The sequence below is a fragment of the Rhineura floridana genome, chromosome 3, assembly GCF_030035675.1.
Source record: "Rhineura floridana isolate rRhiFlo1 chromosome 3, rRhiFlo1.hap2, whole genome shotgun sequence".
NCBI classification, from domain to species: domain Eukaryota; kingdom Metazoa; phylum Chordata; class Lepidosauria; order Squamata; family Rhineuridae; genus Rhineura; species Rhineura floridana.
The window spans coordinates 124609739-124628220 of record NC_084482.1 but is presented as its reverse complement, the minus strand read 5'-3'; the positions used below and the strand labels follow the sequence as shown (position 1 = coordinate 124628220).

At 40.3% G+C, this 18482-nt stretch overlaps 1 protein-coding gene and 1 long non-coding RNA gene across 4 annotated transcripts in view; one reads left to right on the top strand and one right to left on the bottom strand.

Annotated features, from left to right (window-relative positions):
* RHOA (ras homolog family member A) overlaps nucleotides 1-3169 on the top strand; it is a 53317-nt gene extending 50148 nt beyond the window's left edge. For all 3 annotated transcript variants that reach the window (XM_061617770.1, XM_061617769.1, XM_061617771.1), the window contains one exon: nucleotides 1936-3169. In XM_061617770.1, the coding sequence (XP_061473754.1) occupies nucleotides 1936-2109 (174 nt within the window). In that variant the 3' untranslated portion in view covers nucleotides 2110-3169. The remainder of the gene's footprint in view (nucleotides 1-1935) is intronic.
* LOC133380459 (uncharacterized) overlaps nucleotides 603-18482 on the bottom strand; it is a 28021-nt gene continuing 10141 nt past the window's right edge. Inside the window, exons 3-4 of the long non-coding RNA XR_009761447.1 lie at nucleotides 7820-7895; nucleotides 603-4667 (exon numbers count right to left, since the gene is read on the bottom strand). This is a non-coding gene — a long non-coding RNA (uncharacterized LOC133380459). The remainder of the gene's footprint in view (nucleotides 4668-7819; nucleotides 7896-18482) is intronic.

Here is an 18482-nt window from a genome sequence, read left to right as displayed (position 1 = left end):
CACCATAGTATTAACATGTGGAAGCTTGAAATAAACACAGAATGTTATTTCTTATCTACTGATATATATGCTTGTGAATGAAAGTCATCTTATACTCCATTGTCTCCTGTATGTTTTCAAAGTGCCTTGGATTTCTCCCTAGAACCATATTGCTTCCAAAACAGGATCACTGCATAGAAAGTTCCTTGTCAGCGCTGTGCCTTGCTTTGTGAAGTAGCTACAGCAACTAAAGTTTAAATAATTGTCTGTGAACCTAGGGGAAAAACACGTTATTATTCAATAATCATCTAGACATTTATTATATTTATTATTTGATTATATCCTGCCCTTCCTCCCAGCAGGAGCCCAGGGTGGCAATTTGGACAAACATTGGACAAATATTATTCACTACTTGATACTGAAACACTGTGATACCTTTTTCTTGAGTAAAAATGCTGGCTCACAGTGAGGAAGCCACTGGGAATGCACTGTAATACAGAGGTCATTATGTCTCTGACCTGGTAATGCCAAGAAAATTAGGTTTTTCCACTGCCACATACCTGTCCTTTTAAACTGAGAGTCCATATTTACCTGGAAGCCCAAGAAATTCTTATTTATTTTATTTTTATTTATTACTTGAATTTATATGCCACTTTTCCATACAAATATGCTCAGTGGCTTACAAAAATGCAAATGACAACATCAATAGCAGTCAATTCAAAAACATAACAATAGTTTCAAATCATTTCAAAACATAACAACCCAACAATAACTAACTCCAGTTGATTACCTAAACAGTATCATATTTAAAGTCATCATAAAACAAGCTATCAATTAAAACATATCAAATTAATAACATTTCAATAACATAACATTCTAGTGCAAAAGCGTAAGAAAACAGTTTTTGTCACTCTGGCATTGATGTTAAGAGTCTCTGCTGATGGCTGCTGCTGTTATATGAAGACTCCATGTTCAGAGGCGGACTAACTCTGGGCACCAGTGGCTGGAGAGAACCCACAGTGGGGGAAGGCTATTGCTCGTAGGCTCACCCAAAAAGCAGCCAGATGGACACTGCAGAAAGGCAAGAAGCTGGACAAGGCAGCGCCTCGGTCAAGTCCCTGGCGAAATTCTTAACAGTTTATTTAAATAACTAAGATGTGTGTTGCAATATGTCACTATCTTATATAACAACCACAGCTTGAGCAGTAGATGGGACAGTGACTAGTCCCCCCTCCCTTTTTATGTTGTGCATATGAAGGAATAATGCAACAAAGGATGTTATTATTTTTCTCTTTAAGGAAGAAGTAAAACCATAGGGAAGAGAATGTAGGTTTTAAGATTCAAATTCTTGATTATGGTTTTCTTGTGTTGACTGCCGCACTATTTTTAATAAATTATTTTTATTGAGACTTTCCATACACAAACATAACCTGAAATAGGTAGAGTATACCAGACAATAATTAAATAATTCACTCAATGCAAACAATGCTGTGTGTCATTATCTCTTGTCTGCATCAGTTAATTCAAATGTGTCCCTTTTAGCATGTCCCCTTAGTACTCTGCTTGGTATATCAGCCTTTCCAAAAGCACCATTTCCCATATCTTATCTATCCAGCCCCTAACTGTAAATTCTGATGTTTTCCAGCAACTGGTTATCTCCATATGTGCAGCTGCAAGTAAGAGTACTGCCAAATCGCTGTGCACTAATCTGTAATCCTCTGATAACTCTAATGCCAAGAGGGCCAGTCCTGGGTTGGGGGTATAAATTGTCTGGTAATGTCAGACTGACAGATGCAGTATTAAACCTACTGGTACTATACCATTTTTTAAGTGTACAACTCCATTTTAGAAGGCCTCACTTTGCTAGAAAAGTATTGTCAGAAGCTTTTTCAATTCAGTTGTATCTGATTTCCTTTTCAGCCATATTAATAAACAATTGTTCTCGTGTTTATACAGGAACCAGTGAAACCTGAAGAGGGCAGGGATATGGCAAACCGCATTGGTGCTTTTGGATACATGGAGTGCAGTGCAAAGACCAAAGACGGTGTGAGGGAAGTTTTTGAAATGGCCACTAGAGCTGCTTTACAAGCCCGACGTGGCAAGAAAAAATCTGGGTGCCTTCTCTTGTAAAGCATGGCCAGGGGAAGATGGCTGAAGCAGCGCCCTGCACTTGATGAATTTTTGAAGTGCTGTTTATTAATCTTAGTGTATGATTACCAGCCTTTTTCATTTATCTATAATTTACTTAAGAGATTTAAAATCGAGTCTTGCTACCAGTATTTAGAAGCCAACCATGATTTTTTTTATAACGGTCTGCATCAAATACATCTGTGCACACAAGGGTTAACTTCAACATTCCTTTAACAAAACTTTCTCTGCACTTGCAGGATATGCCAGGCGCTAATTCAAGACAATTCTCTAACTTCTTGCTTTTTTAGAAATGGCGGCGGGGGGGGGGGCTGGTAACACTGAGAATTGGGCTGTAACTACTTCATAACTAACATGTTCTAGCCTATTCAGGTACAACAGACATGGCTGTGGATGAGTCCCGAATAACTTCAGTGTTTTCACATTTGATTTTTTTCTCCGATTCTATACTCAAATACTCTGAAGTGTAAGATGGTTAGAAAATGTGATTACCCTGAAATGATCAGTCCCATCCAGCTATGAAAAGTGACAGTTCTGTGGTTTCATGTTAGTTACCTTATAGTTACTGTGTAATTAGTGCCACTTAAATGTATGTTACCAAAAATAAATCTATATACCCCAGCCTAGATGTAGTATTTTTTGTATAATTGGATTTCCTAATACTGTTGCTTGTAACTTCTGTGTAAGGTGTTCTGGGTTTTTTAAAAGTGTACTTACGAATAAAGTCAAATGGAGAATGATGCCCTTTCCCCATTTGTAATTGTCCAACCCATTTGTATGACTTAAACATGCCCAGAAAGCTCATCTTAATACCTCCTTCAGGAGCAAGGGAAAAGCAGTTGTTTTACACTCAAGGTAACTGAATGTTTCAGAAGCTTTAAGTTAATCCCTGCTGGATCCGGCTCCAAGCTGAAAATGCAGGTTCTTGTTTATCTGCTGGCCAAATTCCCATCCTGTGAACATCTTGCTGTTCTGCAGCAAACTAAACTCTCTTCTGTATTTCCTGTTTCCAACAACTAATAGAATAAAGGCAGTTTTCTAAGCTCCCTGTACTCTTGTGTTTGTGTTCTTCGGTGTGTGGAATTTTAAAATATAACTTTGTCTTAAGAGTGGGGTAAGTGGAATAATGTGAATTTTAAAAGAAAACTAACCCTGATCTATGTGAGTATAATTACCAACAACACTGTCTGTAGAGTGAAAAAACCATACTATGAAAAATGAAGATGGTTAACTTGCCTGTTAATATCCAGTGGCTGAGCTCTTGGCAAAAGAAATAGGGTGAGTGCTGGCAACTTAATAGCAGTGCTCCTAGTAAGCTGCCTAAGCCGGTGTAAAGGAGGTGGGGTGATGGAAAGCAGATCAGTGTCTTTCCCTCAAGAAGGATCCATGCTTGTATTGCCATATTAAAACATGGATGCACAAGAGAAGAAAACTGCACAGCAAAGTCTGGAAAATGATTATATTAATGTACACTATGCAAAATGTTGATCATGTAGCAGACGCTGTTACTCAGTTTGCTACAAGTTTGTTTCCTGGGCTTATGCACAATTGTGAACAAGTACTGTACCATTTAGAAGTCTTGGTAATTAGGAAGGTGAATTTTAATGCTGCAAGACAAAGATGTCGGGTACCTGGGCTGCCTACTTTAAATTGTATTGTCCTATACATCCTATCAGTACAGAGGACAGTACATCAGCTGGACTGTCGGACTTTTAGGCTACAATCATTAATAGCTGAAAGGTTTTAGAAAGCCTCCCTTCCCCATGGCTTACTTATATCGCCAATTGAGATGTTTCTGTCTCTTAGTGAATGTCTTGCTCATTAATAGCTTGAAGTATTAAAGTATAATATGGTACTGAAGAGTTAACACAGCAGCTGCTTCCAGTGAACTGCTCAAATCAAGGCTGCCTGTGAGGTAACTGATGCTGGGCACTCCAGTTAAAAGGAACCTGGTGAAGGGAGAGAGGGCAAGATTACCACAGTAATGTGCCAAGATGTATTTTATGGGATTTACTAACAAGAATAAGTGCAGCTGATGTATGGACTTCTGAAGATAGGCAATATGTTGCATTACTTACAAGCCACATGTAGTCTGAACATATATTTATACAACGACAAAGCCACAGATGTGGACAGAGCTGTCTTAAGAGCTGTTATTCAGAGCTTTTTGTTTTTGAAGCCTGGTAGGCACCTTTTGACTACATTCCCAAGCAGAAAAATCAATGCTAGCGATCTGTTCAACATTTTATTCTACCAAGAATTAGAGAGCTAATCCAGGTGAACAGACTTCTTTCTACATGTGCATGTGGTTGATAAGGCTTTGTCAAGAACAGCATATAGCAAATGAACATTCATAGTGGGACAAAAGCAAGTTGCAGATAGTTGTTGCTTACAATGCTTTATCTCATGCACATGTAGAAGTCTTTGATTGTAGTATACACAGGTGCATGAAGAAGTTGTCTGACCAGTCTTCCTTGTTCTTCATGGAAGAAAGCTCAAGTCCAGTGTATGTTGGGGAAAGTACATCCACATAGAAATCACTGTGATAAGATTGTAACATAACATAAAATTGGGTGACATCCAACCTCAATTTATGAGTTGTCTGTGATGAGAACATGTTGATTAGTATCTAATTTGCAACGGAATTCTGCAGTACTTTTTTCTCTCTTGTTCTTATTCCTAGTTACTCATCAACAGGCTTTCACGACTCAATTCTAAATAAGGTAAAAAGTTCTGCAGGATGGTCAATTAGAGGGGAAAGTATTCAAATTCTGCTGGATGGCGTTTCACACACATCCTTAGGGTCAGGAATATAGTGTTGGGGTGTACTTAATGCAGGGCTGCTGGATGCTCAAGTAACAGCAGTAGGTTACAGTGTTTTTACCCAGCTTTGGCTGGCATGTCAATGTCGTCTCTTAAAAGAGAGATGACTGGTGGCAGTAATCCATGTGCTGGTAACATCCAAGTTGGATTACTGCAATATGTTGTACATGCGGCTGTACTTAAAGATAGTCCAGAAACTGCAGCTGGTTCAGAGCATTGTGGCAGCAGACATGTTCATTGGGCCTTTCCACCATGAAAGGATGGTAGTCCTTAAAATGAGTTTTGAAATGATTCCAAGGTGCTGGTCCTGGCCTTTAAAGCCCTCAATAGCCTAGGACAGGGGTCTCCAGCCTATTCCCTGCAGGTGCTATGGCTCCTGTGAAGGCCTTCAGTGGCACCCCCAGCAGGTAGTCCAGAAGCCAAATTTCTTCTTTTTAAAGAAAGCAAGTTTCTAGTCCTCCAAGAAAGTTATGGAGCAAAAAGGACAGGTACCCTTCTAAGCAATTTATATGAAGTGAACCAGCCTGACTGCTCATGTCTGTTCCTATCTTTTTTTTCCCCAAGTCCTTGGAACCTCCATGGTTTCCCCCTTTTTTCCTGGCAACCTAGGTGCATCTTTCCTGTGCTGGGTTTGCCTGAGATCAGGTAGTGCCTAGACTTTTTCTGCAAATACTAGTACACAAGTGTGGATTAATGTTAAAGAATCCCCCTTGCCACAAAAGGCAAATGTGAAAATCTTGCAAAGAGACTTGGACATGCCTCCTGCTTTACAGGAGCTAAAGACCAGTGGCTCATTAAGAATTCACTGTTAACTTACAGTACAATAGTAAACATGTCTGCTCAGAAGTAAGTCTCTTTGTGTTTAATGGGGCTTACTTCTAGATAAGTGGGTACAGAATGGCAGCCTAGGCTTTGGTTTAGCATTGGGAAAAACAGGGTTTTTGTACCTTTAACAGTTGTATAGCAGGCAGAAATTCAACAGGTCAAACCTTTTCTAGTATGGAAATAAAATTACAGGCAAAGCTTCACCTAATTTTGTGTTAAGCCACACACCCCATTGTAGCCATTTTGTGACTGATGCTCCAACACTCTCAAAATTCAAAATGTGCCCTCTGGACTAAAAAGGTGGGTGACCCCTGGGTTAGGACCAGGTTATCTACTTGATCCTTGCTTCATCTTGAGGTTTGGTGGGTACCTCCTGCAAGGAATGGCCAGTATTCAGTTAATGTGTCTGATCAGCACAAGGGTTTCAGCTTCTGCAGTGGGACTTCTCCCCCTCTCTTCCCCAAATCTGCTCTGGAGGGTTGGAGAAATCCCTAGAACAGATTTAGGGGGGTGCAGGGGAAGGAGAGAGGGGGAACATTCTATTGGACAAGCAGAAATACTTGCACTGGTAGAATGTTCACACAGCACTAAATTAGAAGAAACCCAGTGTCCTTTTTCTCCTGCAATGGCATCAAGCTGTATCCAACAATGTTCTCCCATTAGTGCAAGGAGTTCCACCTGTGCACTAGATTTTCTCTCCCCCAGTGCCCCCAAAACTGCTCCAGATGGTTGGGGAAACCCATAACAGATCTGGGGTACATAGGAAAAGGAGAGGAAGTCCCACTGTGCAGGCAGAGGTCCTTGCCTGTACAGGATGACTTTGTTGGATGCAACTCTGTAGAACAGGTGTGGGGAACCTTTAGTCTTCCGGATGTTTCTGAACTACAATACACATCATCCTTGGTCTTTGCACACGCTCATCGGGGCTGATGGGGAGTTGTAGTTCAGCAACATCTGGAGGGCCACAGGTTTCCCACACCTGCTGTAGAATTCCCTTCCCAGTCATGTTCACCTCCATTATAGTATTTCTAGGCACCTGGCAAAATCTGTCCTGTCCTCACAAGCTTTTAATGGCATTTGATTTCTCTTAGGGTCTTAGTTTCTCCCTGAATTACTAGTTACTCTTCTTGGTTGCATTAAAGTATTGCTGCTCCATCTGCCTTACATATAGTGAGCATCTCTTAAATTGGCTGAGAACTATTTACTAAATGTGCTACATCATAGATGAGGAACTTGTTGGATGGCAGCTCCCATGCTGGCTGAGGCTAATGAGAGCTGGAATCCAACAACATCTGCAGAGCCACACATTCCCTATTCCTGTGCTACATGATTAAAAAGCAAGGTGTTGGTCCATAAGAACCCACCCCACCCCCAGCTGGGTAATGCCTTTATTAAGGCTAATTGAAAACCTGGAAAAAGTGGCAAGCTTTCAAGTTCTCCAGAGTTCTTCATCAGGCAAGTTGTTACACAAAGCATAAGAACGTAAGAGCCTGCTGGATCAGGCCAATTAGCCCACATAGTTCAGCATCCAGTTCTCATAGTGGCAAACCAGATGTCTATGGGAAGCCTACAAGAGCCTGAGGACAACAGCCCTATCATATTGCCTCTTGCCTTTTCTCTAAACTAAAAAGTCCCAAATGTAAACTTACCTTATAAAGGAGTTCCATTCCCTTAATCATTTTGGTTGTCCTTTTCCAACTCTACAGTATCGTTTTTGAAGTGAGGCAATTAGAACTGCATGCATTATTCCAAATGCAGGTTGAACCATAGATGTGTATAATGCATTATAGTACTGCCAGTTTTATTTTCATTCTTCAAATTATCCCTAGCATGGAATTTGCCTTTTTCACAGCAGCCACATACTGGGTCAACATCTTCATTGCGCTATCCACTATGACCTCAAGGTCTCTTTACTGGTCAGTCACCACCAGTTCAGATCCCAAGAGCGTATATGTGAAATTAAGACACATACATACACACACACTGTGCATCACTTGATGCTTGCTTACATTGAATTGCATTTGCCATTTTACTGCCCACTCACTCAGTTTGGAGTGATGTCAGCTTGTAGTCTTTATTCCAAGATGGAGGTTGCAGGCCGAGTGAATCCCTTCCAGATGCTACAGGAAAAGAGGAAGGGAAAGTTCACTTCCATAACATTGGGTTTCACCCCTAAATACTATTTAGGAATATAGTCCTTGTGTTCTAACACTACAAGGGAAGCACTGAATGCCCCAAAAATCTAAGTAACCAAGGTCAAAATTCCCCAGCATCATTGCACTAGTTTTATATACTACTTACATATTTTGCTACACAAGTACAGGAAATAACTAAAAAATCATGCATATTTACTGTCAGATGATTTTCTTTATATAATTTATATGGCAGGAGCTTGTACATATGTAGGACTTTAAATGCCAGTGCTCTTCTGCTACATCTGCTACCTTGTGTTGGTGTAGCAGTCTATATCTATGCCCTTTGGTATACAAGGTCCCAAACAATTGCCCTGAACCTTCCTCCTCCCCTTCCTACAGTGTGTTTGGGGTTCCCAGAAATGGAGCATCCTAATTTTGTCTTTCAGTTGCACCATCTTATCAGCCCAATAGCAAAAATATGCAATACTCTCCCAACATGCTTGGCATAAAGAATGTACATTGCTTTGACATGCTCTTGAAGATTTGTTTAGATTGGCTTGTCTGTCAAATGCAGGATACAAATAAATTGTCAGTTATGTGCACCTAGGGTGTTTTAGATTTGTTTCTTGAACAGCAGCTCTGCCCCACCACCTCATGTGGTACAGCAAGACTTTTGGAACTGGGAGAAGCTTCAGAAGCAGTTTGACTTGGCAAGGGAGTCTCCTATTGACAGAGGAAAGTGTTGTTTAAAAGATAACCATCTGGGCCAGCCCTTTGTCACACCTAAAGAGTCAGCTGCTAGCAAAATCTTGTATTTGAAACATCTAAAATTAGGATGTTCAATGAGTATAAAATGCAATTTACCATTTGTCAATCTCTTGCAAACATAATCTCAGAATATTGCTCAACAATGATGCCAAGGTGATGTACATACCTGTTGTGTAAGAATTTCATACCTTTCAGTTTCAGTGAATGACTCATTTATCGCTAACCAAGATGGGGGTGTCTCAGAGAGAGAGATGGCATGGGGATGTTTCATCATTTGCATAGCACAGCAGTTATAATTTCCATCTTCATTTTGTGTATGGTGCATCTTGTCAACTCTTAGTCATTCAATTTCACACAGAACAATTTTAAAAAATATATATAAGCTGTATTTCAGCCCCTACAAGTCCTCATCTTGTCTAGAAGTTTTGCAATAATGACACTAGTCTTCATTGATAAATATTGTATACAGTATTCCAAATATGAAATATTAAATAGGTACCACCCTGTTTATGTCCTCAAATTCCTAATACTTTCCAACATATTTCTGTTTTTATTTTAATAATTTATGTTTTTCTCCATCAAGGATGAATGACTTCCGGGAAGGGTGACTTCGCTTGTGCCTGCTTTTGAGACGGGCTCCCGCCGCAGAAGAAGCTTATTCAGATATAAATCAGTCAGAACATTTTTTTTTTGACTGATGAAATTTCTCCCAGGCAGGGAGAAACGTAGAGATCAACCTCAAAAGCCTGTTTTTGTTGGGAGGACTGGATTTCATTAATTTATGAGAAAAGGTCCAGCCAGCAATGCCGGACGGACTTCCGAACAAGCTCTATCTGATTAATGCGATACGTTTATCTTTTCTTCAAAGAGAAAACGGACTAACAGGCAAGCACCCTTCTTTCTATTATTTTTTTTACTTGGTTTAAATTGTTGCAGCAAAAAGAGATTTGTCAAATGAATCAGCTTTAAAGAACTTCTGGGTGAGCTATAACTCTTCTCTGTTATTCACGAAATTAACAGCTTATCTCTGTTTCTATTGCAAAAAGCTGTCCTGGAAGTGCATTCTAAAGATATAAACAGAAGAGGGATTTCTATTCCGAGGAACATTATATTGTCTGGGACTATTCTCTTTTTGGTCTATTTTATTTTGACGAATCTGCTTCTTCACGACGCCACTAACTGTTTTGATGCTGGGAACTAAATTTGTTTTGTATTCTTGAACATAGAGAGATAAGGCAGGCTGTTCTGTTTATACTGTGATGTCATCAAGCCTGGAATATTAACCCAATTGTTGCTGAAATAAGAAGTGGTTCTTCTTTATTTTTGTTTTGTTTTGTTTTCGTGGTTTTAAAAATGGCAATCAAGAAAGTGGCTGAGAATCTGGAAGTAATTATGTTTCAGAAAATAATGGATGAGATTGAGATAACGAAACAAACCCTGCGACAGGGCAGTAAGGAGCTGAAAATGGAACTGAGCAAAATGACGCAGGAGCTTAAAGAAATAGGGGATCCTGTGAGAGAGGAGAATGAGATCAGAGATGAGAAAAGAAAAAATAAAGGGAAGATACAAGCCCTGGAGATTGGAACAAATGTGGAATTGGAAAAAGATCTGGAGTTTATGGATATTAGAAATAAAATCTACTGTTTGGAATTTAACGTTATCTCTGAAGAAATTAATGAAGATATTAGAGATAAAGTTATCAATGGCTTGGATAATCTTCTGGACTGGAATGATGTGATGGAGCTTGATATAGAGAAAATCTATGGAATTAACTGCAGCCATGTGACAATGGAAAAACTCTCAAGAGATGAGCCAGTGCATTCTGTAAAAAAGAAGAACAGAGATATGACTTTACAACAATATTTCAGCAACTTATTCAGAATTGATGGCAAGAAAATATTTGGGATAGAGGAAATTCCCATCAGACTCTTATTATATGACTATGGCTATGACAGCAAGATTATTATGGAATACTGATAATGGAAGATTGGACACTGAAATTACTGGACTTAACAGGACTATTGAAGATGGAAGATGGAATTAATATGGATAATGGAATCATGGCTATTGAAATTATTGGACCTAACAGATTTTGATGAGATGGATTAATCGATATGTTTATTTGGACTATGGTTATGACAATAAGATTATTATTATTATTGAGATGGATTAATCGACATGTTTATTTGGAGAAAAATTGATAGATATATTTCTTAAAGAATTGAAACCTCTCTTTGACTTTTTGTGGAAAGAATAAAGTAATGTTTATGAGATTTGATGATTAATTAAGATAACTACTGGAGGAAAGTGATTTTATAATATAATTTAAGAGATAGGATTGTTATATATTGTAGACCTATAACTGATTTGATCTGTGACAAATGGGAAGTCAACATTTTATTTTTTTGTTTAATCATTTTTGTTTTGTTTTGTTTTTTGTCTTTGAATGTTTTGATTTTGTTTTGTATGTTTTATGAAAATTTGAATAAAAATTATTGTAAAAAAAAAAAGGATGAATGCAAAGCAGCATTCAAAAATATAATCAGATTTCAAAAAGTCATATGACAAAACTAATAAAAACTACAGCAATACATTGTTATCACAGTGTGAGCTGGAAAAACCTTGTTGGCTATTTTATACATTTCACACAATGCATAACCTTTGCAACTTTCTGCCACAATCTGTGGTAATGGCCACAGGCTTAGATGGTTTTCCAGTGGTATTAAGGCAAACAAATGGTGGACAGGTCTGTTATTAGATATTTGCCATGGTAGTTAAACGGCCTTCAGATTCAGAGGTAGGATGCCTCAATACCAGTTGTTAGCAAGAAAAGAGTTATGGGGAGCTATGCCTTCCTGCTCTGCTGTGGGGTTCCTTGAAGCCTGTGCCTGGCCACTGTTGGGAACAGGATGCTGCACCCTTGGCCTGACCCACTGGAGCTCCTTATTTTACATGTAACCAAAGTGAGGAAGGACGTGTGGTGACTGAAGTCTCTGCTCAGTGCTGGTGGAAAACAAATACTGAGTAGATATGACACAACATTGAAACATTTAAATCATAATTAAAATCTCAGCACCTATCATACAGAACTCAGGAAGCTTTCTCAATAATGGCTCAATTTTTCTGTTCAGATAGCAAATCAACAAGACACTAACCATATTACACTGTTAGGTGCTGCAAGTATGGACATACACAGTTCCCCTTGGGTCTTCAAGAGTTATTTATTTATTAAATTTATATCCTGCTATTTCTCCCAGAAGGAGCGCAGGGCAGCAACCCCCCCCCAAAAAAAACACTAAAAACACGCTAAAGTATCTTAACAGACTTTAAAATACATTAAAACTAAACAACTTTAAAAAAAAGTTTAAAAACATCTTAAAAAGCAATTCCAACACAGACACAGACTGGCATAAGATTTCTACTTAAAAGGCTTGGTGAAAGAGGAAGGTCTTCAGCAGGTGCCTGTTTAACATTTAAGGAGAAGGAACTCCAAAGTGTCAGTGCTGCAATACTAAAGGTCCGCTTCCTATGTTGTGTGAAACAGACCTCCTGATAAGATGGTATCTGCAGGACACTCTCACCTGCAGAGCACAGTGATCAACTGAGTATATAAGGGGTAAGACGATCTTTCAGATATCCTAGACCCAAGCTGTATAGGGCCTTGTACACCAAAACCAGAACCTGGTACTTAGCCCGGAAGAGAATGGGCAGCTAGTGCAATTCTTTCAGCAACAGGGTGACACGTTGGCGATACCCTGCCCCAATGAGGAGTCACACCATTGCATTTTGTGCCAGCTGAAGCTTCCAGACCAATGTCAAGGGCAGCCCCACAAAGAACGCATGACAATAATCCAGCCTGGAAGTTACCAGTGCATGGACAACTGTGGTCGGGCTATCCTGGTCCAGAAATGACCACAACTGTCTTACCAGCAGAAGCTGGTAAAAGGCACTTCTAGCCACTGAGGTCACCTGGGCCTCTAACGACAAAGATGGATCCAGGTGAACCCCAGATTATGAACTTGCTCTTTCAGAGGGAGTATGGCCCCATCCAAAGCAGACAACTGACCAATTATCCAAACTTAGGAACTACCAACCCACAGCACCTCTGTCTTGCTAGGATTCAGTTTATTAGCCCTCATTCAGCCCATCACTGAGTTCAGACACCGGTCCAGGGCTTGCATAGCCTCTCCTCATTCAGATATTACAGAGTAATAGAGCTGGGAATCATCAGCATACTGCTGACACCTTGCCCCAAATCTCCTGATGACCGCTCCCAAGGGCTTCATATACAGTAGATGTTAAACAGCATTGGGGACAAGATGGTACCCTGAAGCACCCCATAGCACAATTGCCAGGGGGCCGAAAGACAATCACCCAATGCTATTATCTGACAATGACCCTGGAGATAGGATCGGAACCACTGTAAAACAATGCCTCCAATACCCATCTCACCAAGTCGGCTCCAAAGGATATCATGGTCAATGGTATTAAAAGCCACCAAGAGATCAAGTAAGAATAACAGGGCTACACTCCTCCTTCTCCCAATAAAGGTCATCCATCAGGGGCATCAAGGCTGATTCAGTCCCATAATCAGGCATGAACCTAGATTGGTATGCATCAAGATAATCTGTTTCATCCAAGTGTATTTGCAATCAGTGGCGTCACTAGGGTTGGTGTCACCCAGTGCGGTAACTCATGGTGTCACCCCCATGGACCTCCTCCCGTACCAGACCATACAGAATCCTTAGTAATGTTTTTTGTACTAATGTTACTTGTAAATCGTAATTCCCATATATCACTGAATGTAATGGCAATAGTAGTGACATAAACAACTTGCAAAATTAAAATTACACCTTTAAATTACAATATCATACGCACAGCCCAAATTCTTGCTCTTATTACTAATGGGAGTTAATTATCTTGCATATGCCCATAGTAAATTTTCAGATACTTTCAGACCCTCAGCAATTTTCAAGTGGTCTATGTAGAAGAAAGGTTTGGGAACCCCTGGTATAAGACATCTGCTTATGTCCTATGCTGCTCTCACCCCTCATTTAGGTGCCTGGGATGCTTGCATGTGGACATACCTCCTTACAGTTATGGAAAGTGATCCTTAATAATAAGTCTCCAGACACAAAGTTACATAGGTATTTATCAGTTGTTTAGTAGAAAATTCAGAAGTGCAGAGTCCCTTCATGATAGTTGCAGCCACATACACCCTTCTTTACTCCTGGATTAAGAATGAGATCTTTGTTAATGCATTCTCTCACAACAACAAACATCTCTAGGAGCCAATCAGCATGTAAGTGGAGAGCGTTAGCAACTGAGAAGAGTCTTCTCAGTGGCTGACTCACCTCCTTTCACTCTGATTGGCTCCAATCAGCAGGAAAGGCAAGAAAGCATATTAGAAGACTCTTCTCAGTGACTAACACACTCCCTTTTCATGCTGACTGTAGGATGCTTGGAGACATAGGGACCCTGCTCCCAAAAAAGCAGAGGGACTAAGATCCCCTGGGCGACTACCCTCCTGGTGCTTATGGACATGACCGTAATATATTTTGTGATGTGCAAGTTCGATATTATTTATTAAGTGTGTTTAGGATTACACTGATGGCATTCCCAAAGATGTACTTTCACACAGACTTTGGTTTTCCATAACACAATATTTGTCCAAGTCTCCACACTTGAGGGGGGCACTACTTGCACACCCCTTCCATAAGCACATCAAAATTGGATACACACCTGAACCAAGACCCAGACAAAAGGGCACTCAAAACAAAAAGGTAATTACAGTGGCTGAGTAGATCTTGTACAGTGGTTATACTGACTGGGCAGACACTGTCCTCCATATTTTACAAAATACTTTTTCCTATACAAAGATTAAATTTCTGTGTATGAAAAATATATGAAGTGGTCTCAACAGTGAGAAAAGTAAAAAAGTGAATGGTGATCCAAATGTTTTTCATTCTCACGTTATGAAGCTAACTGCCAGATGATGTATCACCTTCACTACGCATGCAGCGTAGACTGAAAAAACAGCACCCAAGCCACCATTCAATACGTGCACATGTTCTTTCCGACATGAATCTACAGGTCTCAAAACGTAATGCGTGACAAAGTCCTCAAACACCTTATAACATGCCTCAAACATGGTCTCTTGTTCTACCAGCATGCCTTCACACCATCACTTTGCCAAAACATAAGGATAGGTAAATTGCTTTTAGGGAGGTTCGCAATTATGATTTCCTATTTATTTAATCTAAAAATATTTAAAATACATAAAAATAGCCAGGGGAAGATATTGGAGAAATATAAAATAAATACAAATAAAAAGAGGGGGGGGAGGTGAAGAGACCTTAAATGTGCTACTCACCATCTCTCAGCCTATCCTCCCCTCAGAATGAAAACAACGGAGAACCATGACCACCCCCAGGAAGAAGGGCACACTTAAAATGTAGAGGAAAAAATCATCTACAACCATAGTGTGAAATCAAATACTTATTGGGACACAGTATGAAGAAATATTTATATAAACATGACTCTCAAATATGTTTATGAATTACACAATCTGTAAATATATTTATAGTGCAATCCGATGTTTGTTTACTCAGAAGCAAGCCCCAATGTATTCAATGGGGCTTACTCAAATTGGGAAGTGTGCAGAGAACTACAGCCTCAAGTGATAAGGAACTTGTTCTTTCAACTTGTTCTTTTAAGTTGAGACCTTATCCCAGTCTGAGTCTGTGTTGGAATTGCTTTTTAATATGTTTTTAAGACTTTTCTTTTTTTAAAAACGATGTTTTTTTAAAGCTTTTAAAAAATATTTTCAAAGATGTTTTAATATATTTTAAAGTCTGTTTTTATGATGTTTTAAAGTGCTTTTAGTGCTTTTGTTTGCCGCCCTGGGCTCCTACTGGGAGGAAGGGCGGGATATAAATCAAATAATAAATAAATAAACTTAATTCACACAACCCAAAATTCAGAATCATGCCTCTTTAGGCTGTTTTCCAACTGTTTATTCTTGCTTTATGGTTATTGGATTTTAAAGGGATTTATTTCTTGTTGTGAGCTGCCTTGGTTTCCAACCCTACCTCACAGGGTTGTTGGAAAAACTACACACACACACTGCAGATGTATAAATACATACAGCCCACATAATCGTTTATTGTCAAACCAGTTGGTCATTGCAGAAAAATCAGTATTAGTTTTTAAAAAATCAGTATTAGTTTCCTACAGAATAAAAACTGTAATACCTAAGTAAGCCCTGCCTACTTGCTTTAAAAGAGGGGGGGGACAGAAAGAGAACACAAACACAATTCTTTTTTACATTCACTCTAAAGTCCCATTGATTTTCAGCACATTCATAACCATGTCTACTTAAAAGTAAATCCTATTGAATTCAATGGGATTTACTCTGGAGATATGGGATTAGCAATGCTTTTACCCCCACAAAAGCAAGTATTGGGAAGGTTTTCAAAACACTGCGCAGGATCTGACTCCTACACACAAGAGGGGAAAAAACTGAAATGTATATACTTACCCAATTTATGAGATTTTCAGATAAACGGGGGGGGGGGAACCACCATTTTCTGGCCTTGCAATGAGGTTTACTAGACACTGCCACAGGTCAAACAAACCCTTCACTGATTGGCTGCAATCCTGAATGGGCGGGGTTAAAGCTACGAAGTGCTATACAGTAGTTTAAAAAAAGATTTAATGGGGGGGGCTGACGTTTTTATGTATATCTCGAGAACCGGACCACCTAGAAACTTAATTTTTTTAAAATTAAAGCTGAGAATCACCCTCTCTGATGGTGTCACCTGGTGCGGTCCACACACCCCACACACCCCTAGTGACGCCACTGCTTGCAATTGCTGTGCCACAACCCTCTCAATCATCTTCTCTAAAAAGGAGGTATTTGTAACCAGGCAGTAGTTGTCACAAACCAATGGGTCTAGGATAGGCTTTTTTAGAAGCGGTCAGATCACCGCCTCTTTCAGGGTGGCTGGGACCACTCCCTGGATCCTCTCAGTCAACCCCCCTCAGCAAGCTTTAATATTCCAAGAAAGGCAAGGGTCAAGAGGACACATTGCTGGCCTCATTGTCACGAGCACCTTGTCCACATCATCAAGCCACATCAACTGAAACTGATCCCAAGAAATTGCAGCAGATGTTGCACTGATAACCTCACTGAGGACTACAGTAGATGCGGATGGGGCATCAAGATTGCTAGGGAGGCGAGCAACTTTACCCTCAAAGTGCCTTGCAAACAATTCACAGTGGGCTTCCAAAGTGTCTAAAACTCCATTTGGTGGAGTTAATGTCAACAAACCCCTGACAATATGAAAAAACTCCACTGGACAGCTGCTTCAGGATGCGATGCTGGCAGAGAAGTCGGCCTTCTTCACTGCCCTCACCGCCACACGCTAGCCATGGTTATGATGCTTTACTCATGCCCAATCAGCCTCACAGCATACTTCTCGCTACTTGCACTCTTGCTGTCATCCAGCCTGTTTCATTGCCCTTAGTTCACCGGTGTACCAAGGTGCAAACTGGGCTCTACAGTGGCAGAGAGGGCGCTTGGGGGCAACAGTGTTAAGAGAGTTTTCTTAGTTGCTGTAGCAATTGATCAATTCACACCAATATAGTTGGCTACACCTGGCAGGAATAGTCAACAACCAGCTTTCATGCATCATCCACCCCATCATCTTATTTGGTATTCCTGCTCCCTTGAGGGCCTGTCTGCAGTTGGGGGTGGGGCGGAGGAGGAGAGAAGCCAGAGTACAGTTGGTCCTAACTTAGCCCCTATAGGGGTGACTAGGAGTATAGTCATCCGGGGTCCGAGGGGGTCTTGGACCCCCTTACTTTTTTGGGAAACAGGTCCCAGCAGGGTCTCTTTGTCTCCAGCATCCTACGAACCAATCAGCATGAAAGTGGAGTATGTAAGTCACTGCAAAAAGTCTCAATGAGTGCCAAATGCAAGCAAACCTTTATTAATTCCTACTTCAGAAAGCCAAGACAAGTTAGGGAAAGTGAGAATTCTGTAACTGCAGAAGAACAGGGAGTGATTCCTAATGATAGCATCTTATCTACATCATCAAGCAGATTGGTAACAGCAGGAGATAAACACGTACACACTGAATTCAGTAATTCAAGCAGTATCTCTGACAGTGAGAAAGGACAATCCAATTGCCCTGAGCAACTATTTAAGCAATAAAAGAAAAGAAAACAGGACTAAAAGGAGGAAAGCTGTCTGGAATCTGTGCAAATGAGATTACAGACTCTAAATTGTAACATGGGGGGGGTCTTCAGCTTCTATTGCTATGTTAGTGAAAGTTGGGGAAGGGCCGTACCTCAGAGGTAGAGTATCTGATTTGCATGCAGAAGGTCCCAGGTTCAGTTCCAGCATCTCCAGGTAGGTTGGGAGAGACTCCTGTCTGATATCCGGGAGAGCTGCTGACTATCAGAGTAGACAATACTGAGCTAGAGGGACCAGTGGTCTGATTCAGTACAAGGCAGCTTCCTATGTTCCTATGTCATGTGGATTGATCATCATATCAACTGATCCTGTGACTGGGTGAAGCAGCTATTTGACTAGAATGGGTTCAGAGGAGGACAACAAGGATGATCAGGGGACTGGAAACAAAGCCCTATGAGGAGAGACTGAAAGAACTGGGCATGTTTAGCCTGGAGAAGAGAAGACTGAGGGGAGATATGATAGCACTCTTCAAGTACATGAAGGGTTGTCACATGGAGGAGGGCCGGGATCTCTTCTCGATTGTTCCAGAGTGCAGGACAAGGAAT